The sequence below is a fragment of the Sebastes fasciatus genome, chromosome 19 (genome assembly GCF_043250625.1).
Source record: "Sebastes fasciatus isolate fSebFas1 chromosome 19, fSebFas1.pri, whole genome shotgun sequence".
Taxonomy (NCBI): domain Eukaryota; kingdom Metazoa; phylum Chordata; class Actinopteri; order Perciformes; family Sebastidae; genus Sebastes; species Sebastes fasciatus.
In genome coordinates, this window is record NC_133813.1 from 8,301,026 (window position 1) to 8,325,063 (window position 24,038).

The window sequence follows — 24,038 nt, forward strand, 5'->3', positions numbered from 1 at the left end:
TTCCTCAGTTTTTCTTTGTCATTTTTTGCACAACAAACACCAGTTGATATACAGGACCATCACACTCTAATGTGCATCATGGTCCTGGGTGGATACTAGAGTGAAACCAAATGTTTGGGTCATTCAGGCATTTATAAAATTCAATTTAGAAAATGTGATAATTCTTCTTAACTAACTCAGGAGGTTAGTTACGTTCATTTATTTTTCACAAGCAACTTATTTTCCTGGAATGTATGAAAGCCTGATAACCCCTCCTTCCTCTCACTGTTATCAAGTTCAGCCAGTCCCAGTCAGTCCACATGTTTCCTGCAAATGGATGTAACCATCATACTGGGAAGTGCAAGTGCGCTCACACCCCATTCAATGCAGATCAGTGAGTGAACATGAAAAAGGGAACTCAGTTTTGGTTTGGATCAGTTCCCAGCGTCTTTCTTGTATGAGAAAGTGAAACTATTTGTCATTCACTGTCTCTGAGAGGTGAAATGGCGCAGCGAGGAATTGAGATGGACGAGGAAAAACTCTGCTGTTCGATCTGTTTGGATCTACTGAAGGATCCGGTGACTATTTCCTGTGGTCACAACTACTGTATGAGCTGTATTAGAAGCCACTGGGATGTAGAGGATCAGAAGGGAATCTACAGCTGTCCTCAGTGCAGACTGCTCCTTGTACCGAGGCCTGTGCTGTTGAAAAACACCATGTTGGCAGATTTAGTGGAGGAAATGAAGAAGACAGGACTCCAAGCTGCTCCAGCTGATCACTGCTATGCCGGACCTGGAGATGTGGCCTGTGATTCCTGCACTGGGAGAAAGCTGAAAGCTTTCAAGTCCTGTCTGCAGTGTCTGGTCTCTTTCTGTGAGCAGCACCTCCAGCCTCACTATGAATCCCCCGCCTTTGAAAAACACAAGCTGGTCGACCCCTCCAAGAAGCTTCAGGAGAACATCTGCACTCGTCACAATGAGGTGATGAAGATTTTCTGCCGCACTGATCAGCAGTGTATCTGTTATCTCTGCTCCATGGATGAACATAAAGGCCACGACACAGTCTTAGCCTCAACAGAAAGAACTGAGAGGCAGGAAGAGCTCGGGGCGAGTCGGCAAAAGATCCAGCAGAGAATCCAGAACAGAGAGAAAGATGTGAAGATGCTCCAGCAGGAGATGGATGCTATAAATCACTCTGCTGATAAAGCAGTGAAGGACAGCGAGAAGATCTTCACAGATCTGATCCGTCTCATTGAGAAAAGAAGCTCCGATGTGAAGCAGCAGGTCAGATCTCTGCAGAAATCTAAAGTGAGTCGAGTCAAAGAGCTTCAGGAGAAGCTGCAGCAGGAGATCACTGATCTGAGGAAGAGAGACACTGAACTGGAGCAGCTGTCACACACAGAGGACCACACCCAGTTTCTACAGAACTACCCCTCGCTGTCAAATCTCGCTGTCTTTAAAAAGTCATCCAGCATCAATATCCGTCCTGTGCGACACTTTGAGGATGTGACAGCAGCTGTGTCAGAGGTCAGAGATAAACTCGAGAACATTCTTACTGAGGCGTGGACCAAGATCTCACTGACAGGGACTGAAGTGAATATTTTACTGCCACAGGCAGAGCCCAAGACCAGGGCTGATTTCTTACAGTATTCATGTCAAATCACACTGGATCCAAACAGAGCAAACAGACAGATGTTATTATCTGAAGGGAACAGAAAAGCAACAATGACGAGAGCATCAACACGCACAGAGCTAATGATGTTACAATTTGGTCTCCCAGGTTCACACAGCAACATTGACAGTTTTCAGGTCCTGAGCAGACAGAGTTTGACTGGACGTCATTACTGGGAGGTGGAGTGGAGTGGGGGTGCAGTTTCAGTAGCAGTCACATACGCACATATGAGAAGAGCAGTCTATGAAAGTGGATATGGGAACAATGACAAGTCTTGGGCATTAGATTGTTTGATAAATGGTTATGAATTAAGACACAACAACATCAGAACTCCCATCCCAGGTCCTCGGTCCTCCAGAGTAGGAGTGTACCTGGATTACTGTGCAGGTATTCTGTGTTTCTACAGCGTCTCTGAAACCATGACTCTCCTCCACAGAGTCCAGACCACATTCACTAGGCCACTCTATGCTGGACTTTGGGTTTTCAATGGATCCACAGCTGAGATCAAGTAGACTGGAATGAATGGGTGGATGGGGGAGATTCTGTTTTTCATTTAAATAGATCTTTTCTTCATCTTTGCTGCTCACCTCTCTTTGCTGTGATGTTTCTGCACTTCCCACTGTTGAACTGATGATTGTAACTCTGTTGATATCGTTTAGATGTTGGAAGGTTTTGGTTGATAATGTTAATATACTGTATATTCAAAGAATCTTCTGTTAAAAGTATGAATCTAATTTGTTTCAAAATATCAATGAAACTTGTGTTGTGAACTTTACATTGAAACAATGAAAACATAAATGAAGTAGAGTCTGACTGCAACATCCACATTAGCTGGAACAATTCATTGATTAATCCATTACTGGATTGACAGAAAATTAATTGACGTCTATTTGGATAATCTATTAGTTATTTATTGTATTGCATTGTTCAGTGTTTTCTAACATTTTATAGACCAAACAATTAATACATTAATTAATCAAATCATAAATTGTAACCCTGATTCACATATTTACCAGAGTGTATAAAGTGTTATTGTGTTATAATGTTAAAGTGTTATCATGTAATTATCATTACTTTGATACTTGTTGGTTTTTCCCCCACAGTGATGACATGTTGGTTTAACAGACTGATTTTTGTTGAAGTGAATATGCAGATAGAAAGATAGAACCAGTCCTATACCAGGATTTACTGATTGTATGTGAACAAAATCCATCAATAAAGTTGATTTTCAAGTATTTCTTGTGAGTTCATTTAAGAACCTCTACTAGAGGTGCTGGAGAGAAGAGAAAAAGGGGTTTATTAATAAGCAGATTTTCTCACTCAGGCCTGAAAAACAGGGACTGTAGTATTCTGTATACCTGCGCTGTTGTACTGTAAAAATAAAGAGCTGAAAAGTCAAAACTAAGAAATACAGATCAATGAGCAAAACAGCAGCAGCTCCTCCTGCAGTGACACTAACTAAGTCTGAATGAATAAAAACTACATAACCACAGTCTACCTGTACATTACACAACACTAACAACAATCCACTGGAGACTATTGTGAAGGCCACTCTCCCAAAAAATACAGACATAATAATGATAATAATGAATAATGATAAAAAAGGTTCATGGATATTTCACAACTGTTTAAGTCAGTTAAAATGGACAGAGATAGAAAAACTGAGAACATCAAATAGTAGCTCTATTTTTCCTCAGTTTTTCTTTGTCATTTTGCACAACAAACACCAGTTGATATACAGGACCATCACACTCTAATGTGCATCATGGTCCTGGGTGGATACTAGAGTGAAACCAAGTGTTTGGGTCATTCAGGCATTTATAAAATTAAATTTAGAAAATGTGATAATTCTTCTTAACTAACTCAGGAGGTTAGTTACGTTCATTTATTTTTCATAAACGATTGAAATTTCTGTCTATTTAATGAGGCAGCATCCACAATAACATGTAGTACACAATGTGTTTTGACTATTACTACCTATTTACTTATTTTGATATTTAGAGAGGGTGGATTCAGTACATGGATACACTTTACTGTGCACAAACAGGAAACTAAACAGCTGAGAACAAAGAGAATAAATCAACACAATACCAAAGAGAGCCACACAAAAACACAGAAAAATACTAAACAAGTCAAAATGTCTGTTGTAAAAGAGTCCTATAACTGTCACCAAGGGAAGACTAAGCCAGGGGGGACACCTGGTGGTGAAAACATGAAATGAAAAACAACCAGGAGTAGAGACAGAGATATGAAAATAACCTTTTCATTTGCTCCTTCCCTGACTGACTCCTTTACTGTCTCTCTACTCTCTGCTGATAATGCACTCAGAATCAACGTGGTTATGATCATACATCAAGATGCACTCTGCTATAACTTGTTTGTGAAAACGTTTTCTTGTCCCTGATGTGGTAATAAACCCTGAAGAGTTCAAAGCCAGGTCACTAACAGCACTGACATCGTCTGTGATCTTCTACATGAGCAGGTCAAGATTAAAGGTCGTCATTAATGAAATGGGTTTAATGAACAGATGTGTTTAATAATGTCACATAGCTGCTACAAACAAACCAAAGTCAACTAAATGATGAGAGGACTAGGTCAACAAATCAACCTAAAGCTGACTTATTATCTCAGCAGGGTTATCTTAGGTTGTGTGTTGAGAGCAGGATGTATTTTTAGGTGGAATTCATCCAGTCTGATGTCTCAAACTCTTCACATCATGTTCTAAAGAGTGGCTACAAGAACACACTGACTTGCTTGTAAATGACTTATCTTCCTGGAATCTATCAAAGCCTCATGACCCTTCCTTCTTCTTACTGCTCTCAAGTTCAGTCAGTCCACATGTTTGCCTCCTCCGCCCCTCACAGATCTGCAAGTGTACAGATGGGTGTAACCATCATGCTGTGAAGTGCAAGTGCGCTCACACCTCATTCAATGCAGATCAGTGAGTGAACATGAAAAAGGAAACTCAGTTTTGGTTCGGATCAGTGCCCAACGTCTTTCTTGTATGAGGAAGTGAAACTATTTGTCGTTCACTGTCTCTGAGAGGTGAAATGGCGCAGCGAGGAATTCAGATGGACGAGGAAAAACTCAGCTGTTCGATCTGTTTGGATCTACTGAAGGATCCAGTGACTATTTCCTGTGGTCATAACTACTGTATGAGCTGTATTAGAAGCCACTGGGATGTAGAGGATCAGAAGGGAATCTACAGCTGTCCTCAGTGCAGACTGCTCCTTGGACCGAGGCCTGTGCTGTTGAAAAACACCATGTTGGCAGATTTAGTGGAGGAACTGAAGAAGACAGGACTCCAAGCTGCTCCAGCTGATCACTGCTACGCTGGACTTGGAGATGTGGCCTGTGATTTCTGTACTGGGAGGAAGCTGAAAGCTCTCAAGTCCTGTCTGCAGTGTCTGGTCTCTTACTGTGAGCAGCACCTCCAGCCTCACTATGAATCCCCCGCCTTTGAAAAACACAAGCTGGTCGACCCCTCCAAGAAGCTTCAGAAGAACATCTGCACTCGTCACAATGAGGTCATGAAGATTTTCTGCCGCACTGATCAGCAGTGTATCTGTTATCTCTGCTCCATGGATGAACATAAAGGCCACGACACAGTCTTAGCCTCAACAGAAAGAACTGAGAGGCAGGAAGAGCTCGAGGCGAGTCGACAAAAGATCCAGCAGAGAATCCAGAATGGAGAGAAAGATGTGAAGATGCTCCAGCAGGAGGCGGATGCTATAAATCACTCTGCTGATAAAGCAGTGAAGAACAGCGAGAAGATCTTCACAGATCTGATCCGTCTCAGTGAGAAAAGAATCTCAGATGTGAAGCAGCAGGTCAGATCTCAGCAGAAATCTAAAGTGAGTCGAGTCAAAGAGCTTCAGGAGAAGCTGCAGCAGGAGATCACTGATCTGAGGAAGAGAGACACTGAACTGGAGCAGCTGTCACACACAGAGGACCACACCCAGTTTCTACAGAACTACCCCTCGCTGTCAAATCTCGCTGTCTCTAAAAAGTCATCCAGCATCAATATCCGTCCTGTGCGACACTTTGAGGATGTGACAGCAGCTGTGTCAGAGGCCAGAGATAAACTCGAGAATATTCTTACTGAGGCGTGGACCAAGATCTCACTGACAGGGACTGAAGTGGATATTTTACTGCCACAGGCAGAGCCCAAGACCAGGGCTGGTTTCTTACAGTATTCATGCCAAATCACACTGGATCCAGACACAGCAAACACACAGCTGTTATTATCTGAAGGAAACAGAAAAGCAAGACTGACGAGACCCTCACTATTCCCAGGGATAAGGATGTTACAACAGGGTCACCCAGGTTCATTCAGAAACATTGACAGTCAACAGGTCCTGAGCAGAGAGAGTTTGACTGGACGTCATTACTGGGAGGTGGAGTGGAGTGGGGTAGTTTCAGTATTAGTCACATATGTGCACATGAGAAGAGCAGTCTATGAAAGTGGATTTGGGAACAATGACGAGCCTTGGGCAGTACATTGTTCATATGAAGGTTATGAATTCAGACACAACAACATCAGAACTCCCATCTCAAGTCCTCTGTCCTCCAGAGTAGGAGTGTACCTGGATCACAGTGCAGGTATTCTGTGTTTCTACAGCGTCTCTGAAACCATGACTCTCCTCCACAGAGTCCAGACCACATTCACTCAGCCACTCTATGCTGGACTTTTTGTAGGTTTGGGATCCACAGCTGAGCTCAAGTAGACAGAAATGATTGGGTGGATGGGGGAGATTCTGTTTTTCATTTAAATAGATCTTTTCTCCATTTTTGCTGCTCGCCTCTCTTTGCTGTGATGTTTCTGCACTTCCCACTGATGACCTGATGATCATGACTCTGCTGTCTTCTACCTTTGATTCTCTGTTGATATTGTTTAAATGTTGGAACGTTTTGGTTGAATTAATAAGCATTTTTATTTTAGTTTTTGCCGTTAATGTTAAAATGGTGACGATATACTGTATATTGAAAGAATCTTCTGTTAAAAGTATGAATCTAATTTGTTTCAAAATATTAAAATAAATATAAAATATCAATACATTGAAACAATAAAAACACAAATGAAGTAGAGTGTGACTGCAACATCCACATTAGCTGGAACAATTCATTGATTTATCCATTACTGGATTGACAGGAAATTAATTGGCATCTATTTGGATAATCAATTAATTACTTATTTAGACCAAACAATTAATCAATTAATTGAGAAAATAATCATCAGATTAATCAAATAATTGTAAATTGTAACCCTGATTCACATATTTACCAGAGTGTATAAAGTGTTATTGTGTTATTATGTTAAAGTGTTGTTATGTCATTATCATTACGTTGATACTTGTTGGTTTTCCCCCCACAGTGATGACATGTTGGTTTAACAGACTGATTTTTGTTGAAGTGAATATGTAGATAGAAAGATAGAACCAGTCCTATACCAGGATTTACTGATTGTATGTGAACAAAATCCATCAATAAAGTTGATTTTCAAGTATTTCTTGTGAGTTCATTTAAGAACCTCTACTAGAGGTGCTGGAGAGAAGAGAAAAAGGGGTTTATTAATAAGCAGTTTTTCTCACTCAGGCCTGAAAAACAGGGACTGTAGTATTCTGTATACCTGCGCTGTTGTACTGTAAAAATAAAGAGCTGAAAAGTTAAAACTAAGAAATACAGATCAATGAGCAAAACAGCAGCAGCTCCTCCTGCAGTGACACTAACTAAGTCTGAATGAATAAAAACTACATAACCACAGTCTACCTGTACATTACACAACACTAACAACAACCCACTGGAGACTATTGTGAAGGCCACTCTCCCTAAAAATACAGACATAATAATGATAATAATGAATAATGATAAAAAAGGTTCATGGATATTTCACAACTGTTTAAGTCAGTTAAAATGGACAGAGATAGAAAAACAGAGAACATCAAATAGTAGCTCTATCTTTTTTTTTAAGGGCTGCAATTCCTTGTTGCTGGTGGTTCTTGGGAACTTGGAAGAGGGGAGTCTCATTTTCACCCAGCGATACAAATATGACGCTCTTGTTGATGGCGTTCGAGAACTCTGTATTGTCTGAACCACGGACTGTGCTATGCCTAACAGACTGGCTTGAACCCTCCTGTGGAAAGGGATGGAACAGGGTCCCCTGCGCCTGACTCACGAACCAGGAGGTTCTGGAAACACATCCTGTCCTCTGGCTGCAGCATGGACTGTGACAGCCACAGGTGGCGCCCAACACCCCATAGCCCTGCCATGGCCTTGCCAGTTGCCTCTACCTGCTCTCTCGTTAGTTTAGGGAGAAGTAAGGAGACCTGTTACAACTCCGTTATCAGGTCTGCACCACACCCCTCCTTCAGCTGTTGTGTTGAAGTGCCAATATGGCGCTGTGTTAGCAAGCTGGGTCTGGACCGTCATCGCACCATGCAGCTTAATCAGAAGGGCATCCATCACTCTGCAGTTCTTGCTCGGGACACTATTGACTTAAATGGAGACACCAAGGCTGCCAAAACCTGGTCCATTAGAGGTAACGGCCCACAGCCTAGCCTCTCCTGATCGTCAACTGACGCCAAGCGTTTACAGAGCCCAGACCAGCGACCAACACCTGACGGTGTCTGAAACTGCTTCCGGACCACCTCCTCAAAGCCCGAAAGAAAAGGCAAAGAGAAACACGTGGGCCGACCCCGAGCCTCATCATCAAAGCAGGAGGAGGCGGGCCCCTGATCAGACGGCAGTCCAATATTTAACAATATTTAAAGCCATAGCCACCCTACTAATAATCTCCTGAAGGAGAGGTGACTGCTGCTCACGGTCCTCCACGACTGTCTGTCCCAGATGGAACACCTCGTTGTCCTCTGAGGCCTCCAGGTTGAGAACGTCAAGGGCAGGGGGCCCAGGAGTAAGAGGCCTAGTACAAATCGATAACCCCGCTTGAGCTTATTGTACTAATGGAGGGTGGGGGAACTCCCTTGGATGCCACACCTTGCCGACCAAAATTTCTGACATGTCAGAAACTCAACCGACTGTCCAACGGCCGGGTCGGGAGGAGTTAATCGGTCCTCGGTCCCCCCCGTACACCGCACGGCAAACGACACCTGACAAAGCTGAAATTCGGTCCAACTCTAAAATGAGTTGTGCGGCTCAAAATTGGGGCCAGAAACGGGCTAAAATGATACAGTGTATAGCCAGCTTAAGTAACGTCAAAGATAACATTTGATAAATTGATGAATTAAAGTGATGTCATCGATGTGGAAGTGAGTTTATCAGACCTGTTTAGCTGATTAGCCATTACTAGCATAACTCAGCCAAATCTGCGACCAAACTGTCGGTGGTTGAGTTGCATTGTGGGTAGTGTTTTGGAAAGGAACTTTGAACTGTCCATCGTGAGTCCAACTACATTATAGGACTGTAATGGAGTACTCTTTGAATGGGCAGAATTTAAGAATTGAAACAAAACTGCAGTAAATCAAAGAGTCTCATTTCTTTTTGTTAATGGCCTGACAGTCCTATCAACACTCTGCTTCCACACACAGTCAAGTTACTGTTAACCTACTTATGTTACACAGCTTTTCCAAGCAGACTAACCTGTATTGCTGAGAGGACTGGGTGTGGACATTGTGGCAATATTCATATTTCAGTTGTATGCTGTGGCCAATAAAGTTTTATGTACAGCATAATCTTTCCTCTGTGTTGTAAAGGGGGCCTATAAACACAGTCAAAGACCAAACCATTCATCTTCCAGGAACAAGTCAAAGGCTGATCTGATAAGCCCTCTATCTTATGCTCTTAAATGCCTTTCAGTTGAAATATTACAGTCCAGACGTTCACTGGCTCTGAGAGGTGAAATGGCGCAGCGAGGAATTCAGATGGTCGAGGAAAAACTCTGCTGTTCGATCTGTTTGGATCTACTGAAGGATCCCGTGACTATTCACTGTGGTCACAACTACTGTATGAGCTGTATTAGAAGCCATTGGGATGAAGAGGATCAGAAGGGAATCTACAGCTGTCCTCAGTGCAGACAGACCTTTGGACCGAGGCCTGTCCTGGTGAAAAACACCATGTTGGCAGATTTAGTGGAGGACCTGAAGAAGACAGGACTCCAAGCTGCTCCAGCTGATCACTGCTATGCCGGACCTGGAGATGTGGCCTGTGATTTCTGCACTGGGAGAAAGCTGAAAGCTCTCAAGTCCTGTCTGCAGTGTCTGGTCTCTTACTGTGAGCAGCACCTCCAGCCTCACTATGAAGTTGTTCCATTAAAGAAACACAAGCTGGTCGACCCCTCCAAGAAGCTTCAGGAGAACATCTGCACTCGTCACAATGAGGTGATGAAGATTTTCTGCCGTACTGATCAGCAGTGTATCTGTTATCTCTGCTCCATGGATGAACATAAAGGCCACGACACAGTTTCAGCTGCAGCAGAAATGACTGAGAGGCAGAAAGAGCTCGGGGCGAGTCGGCAAAAGATCCAGCAGAGAATCCAGAACAGAGAGAAAGATGTGAAGGTGCTCCAGCAGGAGGTGGAGGCGATCAATCACTCTGCTGATAAAGCAGTGAAGAACAGCGAGAAGATCTTCACAGATCTGATCCGTCTCATTGAGAAAAGAATCTCAGATGTGAAGCAGCAGGTCAGATCTCAGCAGAAATCTAAAGTGAGTCGAGTCAAAGAGCTTCAGGAGAAGCTGCAGCAGGAGATCACTGATCTGAGGAGGAGAGACACTGACCTGGAGCAGCTGTCACACACAGAGGACCACACCCAGTTTCTACAGAACTACCCCTCGCTGTCAAATCTCGCTGTCTCTAAAAAGTCATCCAGCATCATTATCCGTCCTGTGCGACACTTTGAGGATATGACTGCAGCTGTGTCAGAGGCCAGAGATAAACTTGGGAACATTCTTACTGAGGCGTGGACCAAGATCTCACTGACAGGGACTGAAGTGGATATTTCACTGCGACAGGCAGAGCCCAAGACCAGGGCTGATTTCTTACAGTATTCATGTCAAATCACTCTGGATCCAAACAGAGCAAACCCAGAGCTGTTGTTATCTGAAGGGAACAGAAAAGCAACTATGAGGACACCATCAACATTCATGGAGCAAACACTGGAAATAATCTTAAGCTTTGGTACAGGTTCACTCTTCAACATTGACCATCTTCAGGTCCTGAGCAGAGAGAGTTTGACTGGACGTCATTACTGGGAGGTGGAGTGGAGTGGGGTTGCAGTTTCAGTAGCAGTCACATATGCGCACATGAGAAGAGCAGTCCATGAAAGTGCATTTGGGAACAATGACAAGTCTTGGGCAGTATATTATTTTAATAATCGTTATGAATTCAAACACAACAACATCAGAACTCTCATCCGAAGACCTCGGTCCTCCAGAGTAGGAGTGTACCTGGATCACAGTGCAGGTATTCTGTGTTTCTACAGCGTCTCTGAAACCATGACTCTCCTCCACAGAGTCCAGACCACATTCACTCAGCCACTCTATGCTGGGCTTTTTGTAGGTTATGATTCCACAGCTGAGCTCAAGTAGACTGGAGTTATTGGGTGGATGGGGGAGATTCTGTTTATTTAAATAGATCTTTTACTTCATCTTTGTTGCTCGCCTCTCTTTGCTGTGATGTTTCTGCACTTCCCACTGATGACCTGATAATCATGACTCTGCTGTCTTCTACCTTTGATTCTCTGTTGATATTGTTTAGATGTTGGAACGTTTTGGTTGATAATGTTAATATACTGTATACTCAAAGAGTTTTCTTTCGAAAGTATGAATCTATATCGTTTTAAAATATTAATGAAATTAAAACTTGTGTTGTGAACTCTACATTGAAACAATGAAAACATAAATGATGTAGAGTCTGACTGCAACATCCACATTAGCTGGAACAATTCATTGATTAATCCATTACTGGATTGACAGAAAATGAATTGACATCTATTTGGATAATCAATTAATTATTTATTGTATTGCATTGTTCAGTGTTTTCTGACATTTTATAGACCAAACAATTAATAAATGAATTGAGAAAATAATCATCAGATTAATCAAATAATCATAAATTGCAACCCTGATTCACATATTTACCAGAGTGTATAACAGTGTATACAGTCTGTGACTCCACTGCCTCCAGTTCCTCCTCTATGCACAGACTTTGTTGAAATGCAAATGAAAAAAAAAAAAAGCTCACCGAAGAGACGACCGCCGTTACCGGGGTTTGACATCATGCAGCGACTGTGTGACTGACAATGTTGTTTAACTCAGGATTTTTTTTTTTAAAAACAAAAGCTTTATTTTTAGTCAGTTTGTCCCTGCTCACCACTACTGTGGCTGGATGTGGAGCCCTAACGTTATTTAATATGGTACCTTTTTTTTGACATTCACAGTTTTAGCCCGATATCTGCAAGTGTTTTATTCAAATTTAAAAATATATATTCCGGTAAATTTGTCCGTTATCTCCATGAAATCAGACATCCGTTCGTTTTACTTCCATCCGTTGAGATGCTTATCCAAAGATTTTCCTTCGCATTAAAACAATGGGCTAAAGCTAAACATGTCAAGGTATCCTCTTTTAATGTTTTATTATAAATAATGGTGGGATGTTACTATGCCAGGCTATGCAAGGTGGTCGGATGTTATAAAGTGTCTTAATTTAAAAATAACTTGTAAATAGTGTTGCTTCCTCCTCTGCTGCATCAAATGTCCCAAGTGTCCTTACAGATGGATGTTGTAGTCACTAATCTTTTAAATACCTATTTCAAACCTGAATCCTAATATTATTTGTTACCTTTTGTCCTCTTGATTTGACCTAAGGTGCTGTAAACCCACTCTGTAGGGAACCTGCAAGGAGCTCCAGTTTGTCTTCCTTCAACAACAGTGTTTGCAGAATGTAAATTCAAGTGCTCCTTATATTCTAATGGGGAAAGAAACACAGCAAGGGGGGTTTAGGTTTATCTTCGTTTGATTATCTCTTAGTAGTTTGTTCTTTTCTTTCCATTTCTTTTTTTTTTTTAATTTCTTGGAAATTAAATCATACGTTCCTTTAGTCATGAAAAATAATGTGTGTGTGTCGCAGGTTGTTTACAACGAACCCAAAGCAGATGTTTGTCTTTTTCCAGTCCTGTAATCAGATTTAGGATATCCTCTAAACAGTGCTAAGCCAAAACTGACACATTCCTGTTCTGACTGTATCCCCTTCATGCTAGTGTTACTGTATGCAGATGATGTCTTTTTATTACTGAATGAATGGAGGCAGCAGATGAGGACTGCTACAGTTTGATCTCTGTCATATGATGGTATTTTATCACGTGGTTGTTAATAAAAGCCAAGGGCACATTTAGCAATCTGAAACGACTGTTTTTATTTTATTGTGGTGACTCATGCCTCTCATTACCTCCGCCAAGGCCAAAGGTTTTTGGCCACGAGGTTATGTTTTCACCGGCGTTGCTTTGTCTGTCTGTCTGTCTGTCTGTTAGCAGGATTACTCCAAAAGTTCGCGATGGATTTGAGTGACATTTTTTGGAGGGGTGGAGTGTAGCACAATGAACAATCCATTCCAATCAGCCTGAGCATTAAGACCACTGGGTATAACACATGCGCAGTGTGACTGATGACGCATGACCCCGCCTTCTTCCTTCTTCGAGCAGATACGTGTCTGGATGTGTGTGCGGGAGCTGCTGGCCGTCCGCGGTGAGAAAGAAAAAAGCGGTAGATGACGGGATGAGAGACAACGTAGTGTAACGTTATACAGAGAGAGGCATTCGCCGATACGTTACACGGAAACACACCGTGTTAATAAACCGACCAGCTTATGGTACCGCCAGCTGTGAGCTGTGATCTGTTTTTAAAGTCGGGCACCTTGGCGGAGGTCTGCGCTCTCCGAGTGCCATTCTAGTTTGATGTATGAATGTGGCGATTTAATTTAACGCGATTAGGTCAGGGTAATATTATTAAAAAGTACCTGAGTGTTAGGGGAGAGGTTTTTTTACAAAAAAAACTCCCGCCGGTCGGGAGGAGTTAATCGTTCCTCGGTCCCCCCCGTACACCGCACGGCAAACGACACCGAAGCTGATATTCGGTTCAACTCTAAAATGAGTTGTGCGGCTCAATATTCTGGCCAGAAACGGGCTAAAATGGTACAGTGTATAGCTAGCTGAAGTGACGTCAAAGATAACATCTGATAAATTGATGAATTAAAGTGATGTCATTGATGTGGAAGTGAGTTTATCAGACCTATTTAGCTGATTAGCCACTACTAGCATAACTCAGCCAAATCTGTGACCAAACTGTCGGTGGTTGAGTTGCATTGTGGGTAACGTTTTGAAAAGGAACTTTGAACTGTCCATCGTGAGTCCAACTACATTATAGGACTGTAATGGAGTACTCTTTGAATGGGCAGAATTGAAGAATTGAAACAAAACTGCAGTAAATCCAAGAGTCTAATTTCTTTTTTGTTAATGGCCTGACAGTCCTATCAACACTCTGCTTCCACACACAGTCAAGTTACTGTTAACCTACTTATGTTACACAGCTTTTCCAAGCAGACTAACCTGTATTGCTGAGAGGACTGGGTTTGGACGTTATGGCAATATTCATATTTCAGTTGTATGCTGTGGCCAATAAAGTTTTATGTACAGTACAATCTTTGCTCTATGTTGTTAAGGGGGCCTATAAACACAGTCAAAGACCAAACCATTCATCTTCCAGGAACAAATCAAAGGCTCTGAAAAGCCCTCTATCTTATGCTCTTAAATGCCTTTCAGTTGAAATATTACAGTCCAGACGTTCGCTGACTCTGAGAGGTGAAATGGCGCAGCGAGGAATTCAGATGGACGAGGAAAAACTCTGCTGTTCAATCTGTTTGGATCTACTGAAGGATCTGGTGACTATTCCCTGTGGTCATAACTAGTGTATGAGCTGTATTAGAAGCCACTGGGATGAAGAGGATCAGAAGGGAATCTACAGCTGTCCTCAGTGCAGACAGACCTTTGAACCGAGGCCTGTGCTGGTGAAAAACACCATGTTGGCAGATTTAGTGGAGGACCTGAAGAAGACAGGACTACAAGCTGCTCCAGCTGATCACTGCTATGCCGGACCTGGAGATGTGGCCTGTGATTTCTGCACTGGGAGAAAGCTGAAAGCTCTCAAGTCCTGTCTGCAGTGTCTGGTCTCTTACTGTGAGCAGCACCTCCAGCCTCACTATGAAGTTGTTCCATTAAAGAAACACAAGCTGGTCGACCCCTCCAAGAAGCTTCAGGAGAACATCTGCACTTGTCACAATGAGGTGATGAAGATTTTCTGCCGTACTGATCAGCAGTGTATCTGTTATCTCTGGAGGAGCAGCAGGAGATCACTGATCTGAGGAGGAAAGACACTGAGCTGGAGCAGCTCTCATACACAGATGACCACACCCAGTTTCTACAGAACTACCCCTCGCTGTCAAATCTCGCTGTCTCTAAAAAGTCATCCAGCATCAATATCCGTCCTGTGCGACACTTTGAGGATGTGACAGCAGCTGTGTCAGAGGCCAGAGATAAACTCGAGAACATTCTTACTGAGGCGTGGACCAAGATCTCACTGACAGGGACTGAAGTGGATATTTTACTGCCAAAGGCAGAGCCCAAGACCAGGGCTGATTTCTTACAGTATTCATGTCAAATCACACTGGATCCAAACACAGCAAACCCAGAGCTGTTATTATCTGAAGGGAACAGAAAAGCAACAATGAGGAGAACATCAACAAGCACAGAGCTAAAGATGTTACAATTTGGTCGCCCAGGTTCACGCAGCAACATTGACAGTCTTCAAGTCCTGAGCAGAGACAGTTTGACTGGACGTCATTACTGGGAGGTGGAGTGGAGTGGGTATGCAGTTTCAGTAGCAGTCACATATGCGCACATGAGAAGAGCAGTCTATGAAAGTGCATTTGGGAACAATGACAAGTCTTGGGCAGTATATTGGTTGGTAAATGGTTATGAATTCAAACACAACAACATCAGAACTCTCATCCCAAGACCTCGGTCCTCCAGAGTAGGAGTGTACCTGGATCACAGTGCAGGTATTCTGTGTTTCTACAGCGTCTCTGAAACCATGACTCTCCTCCACAGAGTCCAGACCACATTCACTGAGTCACTCTATGTTGGACTTTGGGTTAATTACAGATCCACAGCTGAGCTCAAGTAGACAGAAATGATTAGGTGGATGGGGGAGATTCTGTTTATTTAAATAGATCTTTTCTTCATCTTTGTTGCTCGCCTCTCTTTGCTGTGCTGTTTCTGCACTTCCCACTGATGACCTGATAATCATGACTCTGCTGTCTTCTACCTTTGATTCTCTGTTGATATTGTTTAAATGTTGGAACGTTTTGGTTGAATTAATAAGCATTTTTATTTTAGTTTTTGCCGTTAATGTTAAAATGGTGACGATATACTGTATATTGAAAAAATCTTCTGTTAAATGTATGAATCTAATTTGTTTTAAACTATCAATGAAACTTGAGTTTTGAACTCTACATTGAAACAATGAAAACAGAAACGAAGTAGAGTCTGACTGCAACATCCACATTAGCTGGAACAATTCATTGATTAATCCATTACTGGATTGACAGGAAATGAATTGGCATCTATTTGGATAATCAATTAATTATTTATTGTATTGCATTGTTCAGTGTTTTTTTTTACATTTTATAGACCAAACAATTAATCAATTAATTGAGAAAATAATGATCAGATTAATCAAATAATCGTAAACTGCAAATGTGTAATTTTAATAAGTCCTTCAAACCATAAGACCACATAAGTCGTTTGTTCTGTTGTGAAGCTCAAAGTGGGTGGCTCCCGCCGTCGCCATCTTGGCAGTGACGACACACAGCCTCAAGGCCTTTACACACCGGGGGCGATTTTTTCGTGCGATTAATATGTCAATATGCAAATTTCGCCAATTCGCATGGCTGCCGGTATGAATAGTTTTGAAAATGTGAAATATTCGCCTGCCAATATTTAGCATTTTGGTGTCGTTTATTCATCACGCCCCCGGTGTGTAAAGGCCTTAACTCCCGGCTAATCCAAAGAGGTGGATCGACGGTGGAGTTGAGGTGGGCCCGAGTGACGGACCTGATGTAAGTATGTAACGTGATATTAAAATAACTCGACGTTGACTTTAGGTTTCACAACGGGACACGAACACTGGTCTCCTGTGCGAAAGTGTTTGTGTGACCAGTCCATCCTCCACTCCAACCCAGCCTACGTGGAGTTTGTTGCTGTATAAACTAAGTCACCTGATAACCCCTCCTTCCTCTCCCTGCTCTCAAGTTCAACCAGTCAGTCCACATGTCTCCTGCTCCCGCATCCCCCACAGTTTTGATTTGGATCAGTTCCCTTCGTCTTTTTTGTATGAGCAAGTGAAACTGTTTGTCATTCACTGTCTCTGAGAGGTGAAATGGCGCAGCAAGGAATTCAGATGGACGAGGAAAAACTCTGCTGTTCGATCTGTTTGGATCTACTGAAGGATCCGGTGACTATTTCCTGTGGTCACAACTACTGTATGAGCTGTATTAAAAGCCACTGGGATGAAGAGGCTCAGAAGGGAATCTACAGCTGTCCTCAGTGCAGACTGCTCCTTGTACCGAGGCCTGTGCTGTTGAAAAACACCATGTTGGCAGATTTAGTGGAGGAACTGAAGAAGACAGGACTCCAAGCTGCTCCAGCTGATCACTGCTATACCGGACCTGGAGATGTGGCCTGTGATTTCTGTACTGGGAGGAAGCTGAAAGCTCTCAAGTCCTGTCTGCAGTGTCTGGTCTCTTACTGTGAGCAGCACCTCCAGCCTCACTATGAATCCCCCGCCTTTGAAAAACACAAGCTGGTCGACGCCACCAAGAAGCTTCAGGAGAACATCTGCACTCGTCACAATGAGGTGATGAAGATTTTCTGCCGTACTGATCAGCAATGTATCTGTTATCTCTGCTCCATGGATGAACATAAAGACCACGACACAATCTCAGCTGCAGCAGAAATGACTGAGAGGCAGGAAGAGCTCGGGGCGAATCGGCAAAAGATCCAGCAGAGAATCCAGAAGAGAGAGAAAGATGTGAAGATGCTCCAGCAGGAGGTGGATGCTATCAATCACTCTGCTGATAAAGCAGTGAAGAAAAGCGAGAAGATCTTCACAGATCTGATCTGTCTCATTGAGAAAAGAATCTCAGATGTGAAGCAGCAGGTCAGATCTCAGCAGAAAACTGAAGTGAGTCGATTCAAAGAGCTTCAGGAGAAGCTGCAGCAGGAGATCACTGATCTGAGGAGGAGAGACACTGAACTGGAGCAGCTGTCACACACAGAGGACCACACCAAGTTTCTACAGAACTACCCCTCGCTGTCAAATCTCGCTGTCTCTAAAAATTCATCCAGCATCAATATCCGTCCTGTGCGACACTTTGAGGATGTGACAGCAGCTGTGTCAGAGGCCAGAGATAAACTCGAGAACATTCTTACTGAGGCGTGGACCAAGATCTCACTGACAGGGACTGAAGTGGATATTTTACTGCCACAGGCAGAGCCCAAGACCAGGGATGATTTCTTACAGTATTCATGTCAAATCACACTGGAACCAGACAGAGACACATTGCTGTTGTTATCTAAAGGAAACAGAAAAGCAAGACTGACGAGACCATCACCATTCACAAGGATAAAGATGTTACATCATGGTCTCCCAGGTTCAGGCAGCAACATTGACAGTCAACAGGTCCTGAGCAGAAACAGTTTGACTGGACGTCATTACTGGGAGGTGGAGTGGAGTGGGGTAGTTTCAGTGGCAGTCACATACGGGCATAAATACAGAGCAGTCTATGAAAGTGTATTTGGAAACGATGACAAGTCTTGGGCATTAGATTGTTTGATAAATGGTTATGAATTAAGACACAACAACATCAGAACTCCCATCTCAGGTCCTCAGTCCTCCAGAGTAGGAGTGTACCTGGATCACAGTGCAGGTATTCTGTGTTTCTACAGCGTCTCTGAAACCATGACTCTCCTCCACAGAGTCCAGACCACATTCACTGAGCCACTCTATGCTGGACTTTTTGTAGGTTTTGGATCCACAGCTGAGCTCAAGTAGACAGAAATGATTAGGTGGATGGGGGAGATTCTGTTTATTTAAATAGATCTTTTCTTCATCTTTGTTGCTCGCCTCTCTTTGCTGTGATGTTTCTGCACTTCCCACTGATGACCTGATAATCATGACTCTGCTGTCTTCTACCTTCGATTCTCTGTTGATATTGTTTAAATGTTGGAACGTTTTGGTTGAATTAATAAGCATTTTTATTTTAGTTTTTGCCGTTAATGTTAAAATGGTGACGATATACTGTATATTGAAAGAATCTTATGTTGAAAGTATGAATCTAATTTGTTTTAAACTATCAATGAAACTTGTGTTGTGAACTCTACATTGAAACAATAAAAACAGAAATGAAGTAGAGTCTGACTGCAACATCCACATTAGCTGGAACAATTCATTGATTAATCCATTACTGGATTGACAGAAAATGAATTGGCATCTATTTGGATAATCAGTTAATTATTTATTGTATTGCATTGTTCAGTGTTTTCTGTAATTTTATAGACCAAACAATTAATCAATTAATTGAGAAAATAATTATTAGATTAATCAAATAATTGTAAATTGTAACCCTGATTCACATATTTACCAGAGTGTATAAAGTGTTATTGTGTTATTATGTTAAAGTGTTATTATGTCATTATCATTACGTTGATACTTGTTGGTTTTTCCCCCACAGTGATGACATGTTGGTTTAACAGACTGATTTTTGTTGAAGTGAATATGCAGATAGAAAGATAGAACCAGTCCTATACCAGGATTTACTGATTGTATGTGAACAAAATCCATCAATAAAGTTGATTTTCAAGTATTTCTTGTGAGTTCATTTAAGAACCTCTACTAGAGGTGCTGGAGAGAAGAGAAAAAGGGGTTTATTAATAAGCAGATTTTCTCACTCAGGCCTGAAAAACAGGGACTGTAGTATTCTGTATACCTGCGCTGTTGTACTGTAAAAATAAAGAGCTGAAAAGTCAAAACTAAGAAATACAGATCAATGAGCAAAACAGCAGCAGCTCCTCCTGCAGTGACACTAACTAAGTCTGAATGAATAAAAACTACATAACCACAGTCTACCTGTACATTACACAACACTAACAACAATCCACTGGAGACTATTGTGAAGGCCACTCTCCCAAAAAATACAGACATAATAATGATAATAATGAATAATGATAAAAAAGGTTCATGGATATTTCACAACTGTTTAAGTCAGTTAAAATGGACAGAGATAGAAAAACTGAGAACATCAAATAGTAGCTCTATTTTTCCTCAGTTTTTCTTTGTCATTTTGCACAACAAACACCAGTTGATATACAGGACCATCACACTCTAATGTGCATCATGGTCCTGGGTGGATACTAGAGTGAAACCAAATGTTTGGGTCATTCAGGCATTTATAAAATTCAATTTATAAAATGTGATAATTCTTCTTAACTAACTCAGGAGGTTAGTTACGTTCATTTATTTTTCATAAACGATTGAAATTTCTGTCTATTTAATGAGGCAGCATCCACAATAACATGTAGTACACAATGTGTTTTCATTAACCTATTTACTTATTTTGATATTTAGAGAGGGTGGATTCAGTACATGGATACACTTTACTGTGCACAAACAGGAAACTAAACAGCTGAGAACAAAGAGAATAAATCAACACAATACCAAAGAGAGCCACACAAAAACACAGAAAAATACTAAACAAGTCAAAATGTCTGCTGTAAAAGAGGCCTATCACTGTCACCAAGGGAAGACTAAGCCAGGGGGGACACCTGGTGGTGAAAACATGAAATGAAAAACAACCAGGAGTGGAGACAGAGATATGAAAATAACCTTTTCATTTGCTCCTTCCCTGACTGACTCCTTTACTGTCTCTCTACTCTCTGCTGATAATGCACTCAGAATCAACGTGGTTATGATCATACATCAAGATGCACTCTGCTATAACTTGTTTGTGAAAACGTTTTCTTGTCCCTGATGTGGTAATAAACCCTGAAGAGTTTAAAGCCAGGTCACTAACAGCACCGACATTGTCTGTGTTCTTCTACATGAGCAGGTCAAGATTAAAGGTCGTCATTAATGAAATGGGTTTAATGAACAGATGTGTTTAATAATGTCACATAGCTGCTACAAACAAACCAAAGTGAACTAAATGGTGAGAGGACTAGGTCAACACATCAACCTAAACCTGACTTATTATCTCAGCAGGGTTATCTTAGGTTGTGTGTTGAGAGCAGGATGTATTTTTAGGTGGAATCCAGTCTTCAACTGTTCATATCATATTCTAAAGAGGGGCTACATGAACACACTGACTTGCTTTTAAACGACTTATCTTCCTGGAATCTATATAATGCCTCATGACCCTTCCTTCTTCTTACTGCTCTCAAGTTCAGCCAGTCCCAGTCAGTCCACATGTTTCCTGCTTCCTCCGCCACTCACAGATCTGCAAGTGTACAGATGGGTGTAACCATGCAAGTGCGCTCACACCTCATTCACCGCAGATCAGTGAGTGAACATCAAAAGGGGAACTCAGTTTTGGTTCGGATCAGTGCCCAACGTCTTTCTTGTATGAGGAAGTGAAGCTATTTGTCAATCACTATCTCTGAGAGGTGAAATGGCGCAGCGAGGAATTCAGATGGACGAGGAAAAACTCTGCTGTTCGATCTGTTTGGATCTACTGAAGGATCCGGTGACTATTTCCTGTGGTCACAACTACTGTATGAGCTGTGTTAAAAGCCACTGGGATGAAGAGGATCAGAAGGGAATCTACAGCTGTCCTCAGTGCAGACAGACCTTTGGACCGAGGCCTGTGCTGTTGAAAAACACCATGTTGGCAGATTTAGTGGAGGACCTGAAGAAGACAGGACTCCAAGCTGCTCCAGCTGATCACTGCTATGCCGGACCTGGAGATGTGGCCTGTGATTTCTGTACTGGGAGGAAGCTGAAAGCTCTCAAGTCCTGTCTGCAGTGTCTGGTCTCTTACTGTGAGCAGCACCTCCAGCCTCACTATGAATCCCCCGCCTTTGAAAAACACCAGCTGGTCGACCCCTCCAAGAAGCTTCAGGAGAACATCTGCACTCGTCACAATGAGGTGATGAAGATTTTCTGCCGTACTGATCAGCAGTGTATCTGTTATCTCTGCTCCATGGATGAACATAAAGGCCACGACACAGTCTTAGCCTCAACAGAAAGAACTGAGAGGCAGGAAGAGCTCGGGGCGAGTCGGCAAAAGATCCAGCAGAGAATCCAGAAGAGAGAGAAAGATGTGAAGGTGCTCCAGCAGGAGGTGGAGACTATCAATGACTCTGCTGATAAAGCAGTGAAGAACAGCGAGAAGATCTTCACAGATCTGATCTGTCTCATTGAGAAAAGAATCTCAGATGTGAAGCAGCAGGTCAGATCTCAGCAGAAAACTGAAGTGAGTCGAGTCAAAGAGCTTCAGGAGAAGCTGCAGCAGGAGATCACTGATCTGAGGAAGAGAGACACTGACCTGGAGCAGCTGTCACACACAGAGGACCACACCCAGTTTCTACAGAACTACCCGTCGCTGTCAAATCTCGCTGTCTCTAAAAAGTCATCCAGCATCAATATCCGTCCTGTGCGACACTTTGAGGATGTGACTGCAGCTGTGTCAGAGGCCAGAGATAAACTTGAGAACATTCTTACTGAGGCGTGGACCAAGATCTCACTGACAGGGACTGAAGTGGATATTTTACTGCCACAGGCAGAGCCCAAGACCAGGGCTGATTTCTTACAGTATTCATGTCAAATCACACTAGATCCAAACACAGCAAACACACAGCTGATATTATCTGAAGGGAACAGAAAAGCAACAGCGAGAACATCAATAGTAAAAGGGCTAAAGATGTCAGTGCAGTTACAACTTGGTCGCCCATGTTCATTCAGCAACATTAATAGTCTTCAGGTCCTGAGCAGAGAGAGTTTGACTGGACGTCATTACTGGGAGGTGGAGTGGAGTGGGGTTGCAGTTTCAGTAGCAGTCACATATGCGCACATGAGAAGAGCAGTCTATGAAAGTGGATTTGGGAACAATGACAAGTCTTGGGCAGTATATTGTTTTAATAATCGTTATGAATTCAAACACAACAACATCAGAACTCTCATCCCAAGACCTCGGTCCTCCAGAGTAGGAGTGTACCTGGATCACAGTGCAGGTATTCTGTGTTTCTACAGCGTCTCTGAAACCATGACTCTCCTCCACAGATTCCAGACCACATTCACTCAGCCACTCTGTGCTGGACTTTTTGTAGGTCCTGATTCCACAGCTGAGCTCAAGTAGACAGAAATGATTAGGTGGATGGGGGAGATTCTGTTTATTTAAATAGATCTTTTCTTCATCTTTGCTGCTCGCCTCTCTTTGCTGTGATGTTTCTGCACTTCCCACTGATGACCTGATAATCATGACTCTGCTGTCTTCTACCTTCGATTCTCTGTTGATATTGTTTAGATGCTGGAAAGTTTTGGTTGATAATGTTAATATACTGTATATTCAAAGAATTTATCTTGAAAGTGTGAATCTATATCGTTTTAAACTATCAATGAAACTCAAACTTGTGTTGTGAACTCTACATTGAAACAATGAAAACATAAATGAAGTAGAGTCTGACTGCAACATCCACATTAGCTGGAACAATTCATTGATTAATCCATTACTGGATTGACAGGAAATGAATTGACATTTATTTGGATAATCTATTAGTTATTTATTGTATTGCATTGTTCAGTGTTTTCTGTCATTTTATAGACCAAACAATTAATCAATTAATCAAGAAAATAATTATCAAAATCATCAAATAATTGTAAATTGTAACCCTGATTCACATATTTACCAGAGTGTATAAAGTGTTATTGTGTTATTATGTTAAAGTGTTATTATGTCATTATCATTACTTTGATACTTGTTGGTTTTTCCCCCACAGTGATGACATGTTGGTTTAACAGACTGATTTTTGTTGAAGTGAATATGCAGATAGAAAGATAGAACCAGTCCTATACCAGGATTTACTGATTGTATGTGAACAAAATCCATCAATAAAGTTGATTTTTTAAGTATTTCTTGTGAGTTCATTTAAGAACCTCTACTAGAGGTGCTGGAGAGAAGAGAAAAAGGGGTTTATTAATAAGCAGTTTTTCTCACTCAGGCCTGAAAAACAGGGACTGTAGTATTCTGTATACCTGCGCTGTTGTACTGTAAAAATAAAGAGCTGAAAAGTTAAAACTAAGAAATACAGATCAATGAGCAAAACAGCAGCA

General features: G+C 42.0%; 6 protein-coding genes, 1 long non-coding RNA gene and 1 pseudogene across 9 annotated transcripts in view; 7 read left to right on the forward strand and 1 right to left on the reverse strand.

Annotated features, from left to right (window-relative positions):
- Positions 1 to 13,007, forward strand: part of atp8b1 (ATPase phospholipid transporting 8B1) — a 50,822-nt gene extending 37,815 nt beyond the window's left edge. The window contains exon 31 of one of the 3 annotated variants that reach the window (XM_074616969.1): positions 12,596 to 13,007. The gene's annotated coding sequence lies outside the window, so the exon portion shown is untranslated. The remainder of the gene's footprint in view (positions 1 to 12,595) is intronic. The other 2 variants (XM_074616970.1, XM_074616971.1) reach the window with 2 other exon arrangements.
- Positions 223 to 2,885, forward strand: LOC141756924 (E3 ubiquitin/ISG15 ligase TRIM25-like). Its single transcript, XM_074616979.1, has one exon. It carries the CDS (start codon positions 483 to 485, stop codon positions 2,160 to 2,162), a length of 1,680 nt encoding a protein of 559 aa, XP_074473080.1. The 5' UTR covers positions 223 to 482; the 3' UTR covers positions 2,163 to 2,885.
- On the forward strand, positions 4,340 to 16,394 carry LOC141756925 (tripartite motif-containing protein 16-like). Its single transcript, XM_074616981.1, has 2 exons — positions 4,340 to 6,391; positions 15,854 to 16,394. Exon 1 carries the CDS (start codon positions 4,701 to 4,703, stop codon positions 6,375 to 6,377), a length of 1,677 nt encoding a protein of 558 aa, XP_074473082.1. The 5' UTR covers positions 4,340 to 4,700; the 3' UTR covers positions 6,378 to 6,391; positions 15,854 to 16,394.
- On the forward strand, positions 4,492 to 23,824 carry LOC141756921 (E3 ubiquitin/ISG15 ligase TRIM25-like). Its single transcript, XM_074616977.1, has 2 exons — positions 4,492 to 4,524; positions 21,215 to 23,824. The coding sequence occupies exon 2, from the start codon at positions 21,379 to 21,381 to the stop codon at positions 23,062 to 23,064; it is 1,686 nt and encodes a 561-aa protein (XP_074473078.1). The 5' UTR covers positions 4,492 to 4,524; positions 21,215 to 21,378; the 3' UTR covers positions 23,065 to 23,824.
- Positions 9,507 to 13,007, forward strand: LOC141756920 (tripartite motif-containing protein 16-like). Its single transcript, XM_074616976.1, has one exon. It carries the CDS (start codon positions 9,507 to 9,509, stop codon positions 11,190 to 11,192), a length of 1,686 nt encoding a protein of 561 aa, XP_074473077.1. The 3' UTR covers positions 11,193 to 13,007.
- Positions 14,464 to 15,841, forward strand: LOC141757834 (E3 ubiquitin/ISG15 ligase TRIM25-like; annotated as a pseudogene).
- Positions 17,056 to 18,395, forward strand: LOC141756933 (E3 ubiquitin/ISG15 ligase TRIM25-like). Its single transcript, XM_074616990.1, has 2 exons — positions 17,056 to 18,151; positions 18,208 to 18,395. The coding sequence occupies exons 1-2, from the start codon at positions 17,094 to 17,096 to the stop codon at positions 18,224 to 18,226; spliced, it is 1,077 nt and encodes a 358-aa protein (XP_074473091.1). The 5' UTR covers positions 17,056 to 17,093; the 3' UTR covers positions 18,227 to 18,395.
- Positions 17,072 to 19,576, reverse strand: LOC141756935 (uncharacterized). Its single transcript, XR_012591553.1, has 2 exons — positions 18,202 to 19,576; positions 17,072 to 18,144 (listed from the first exon to the last, which is right to left on the reverse strand). It is a non-coding gene; the product is annotated as an uncharacterized LOC141756935 (long non-coding RNA).
- Positions 23,825 to 24,038: the final 214 nt, after the last annotated feature.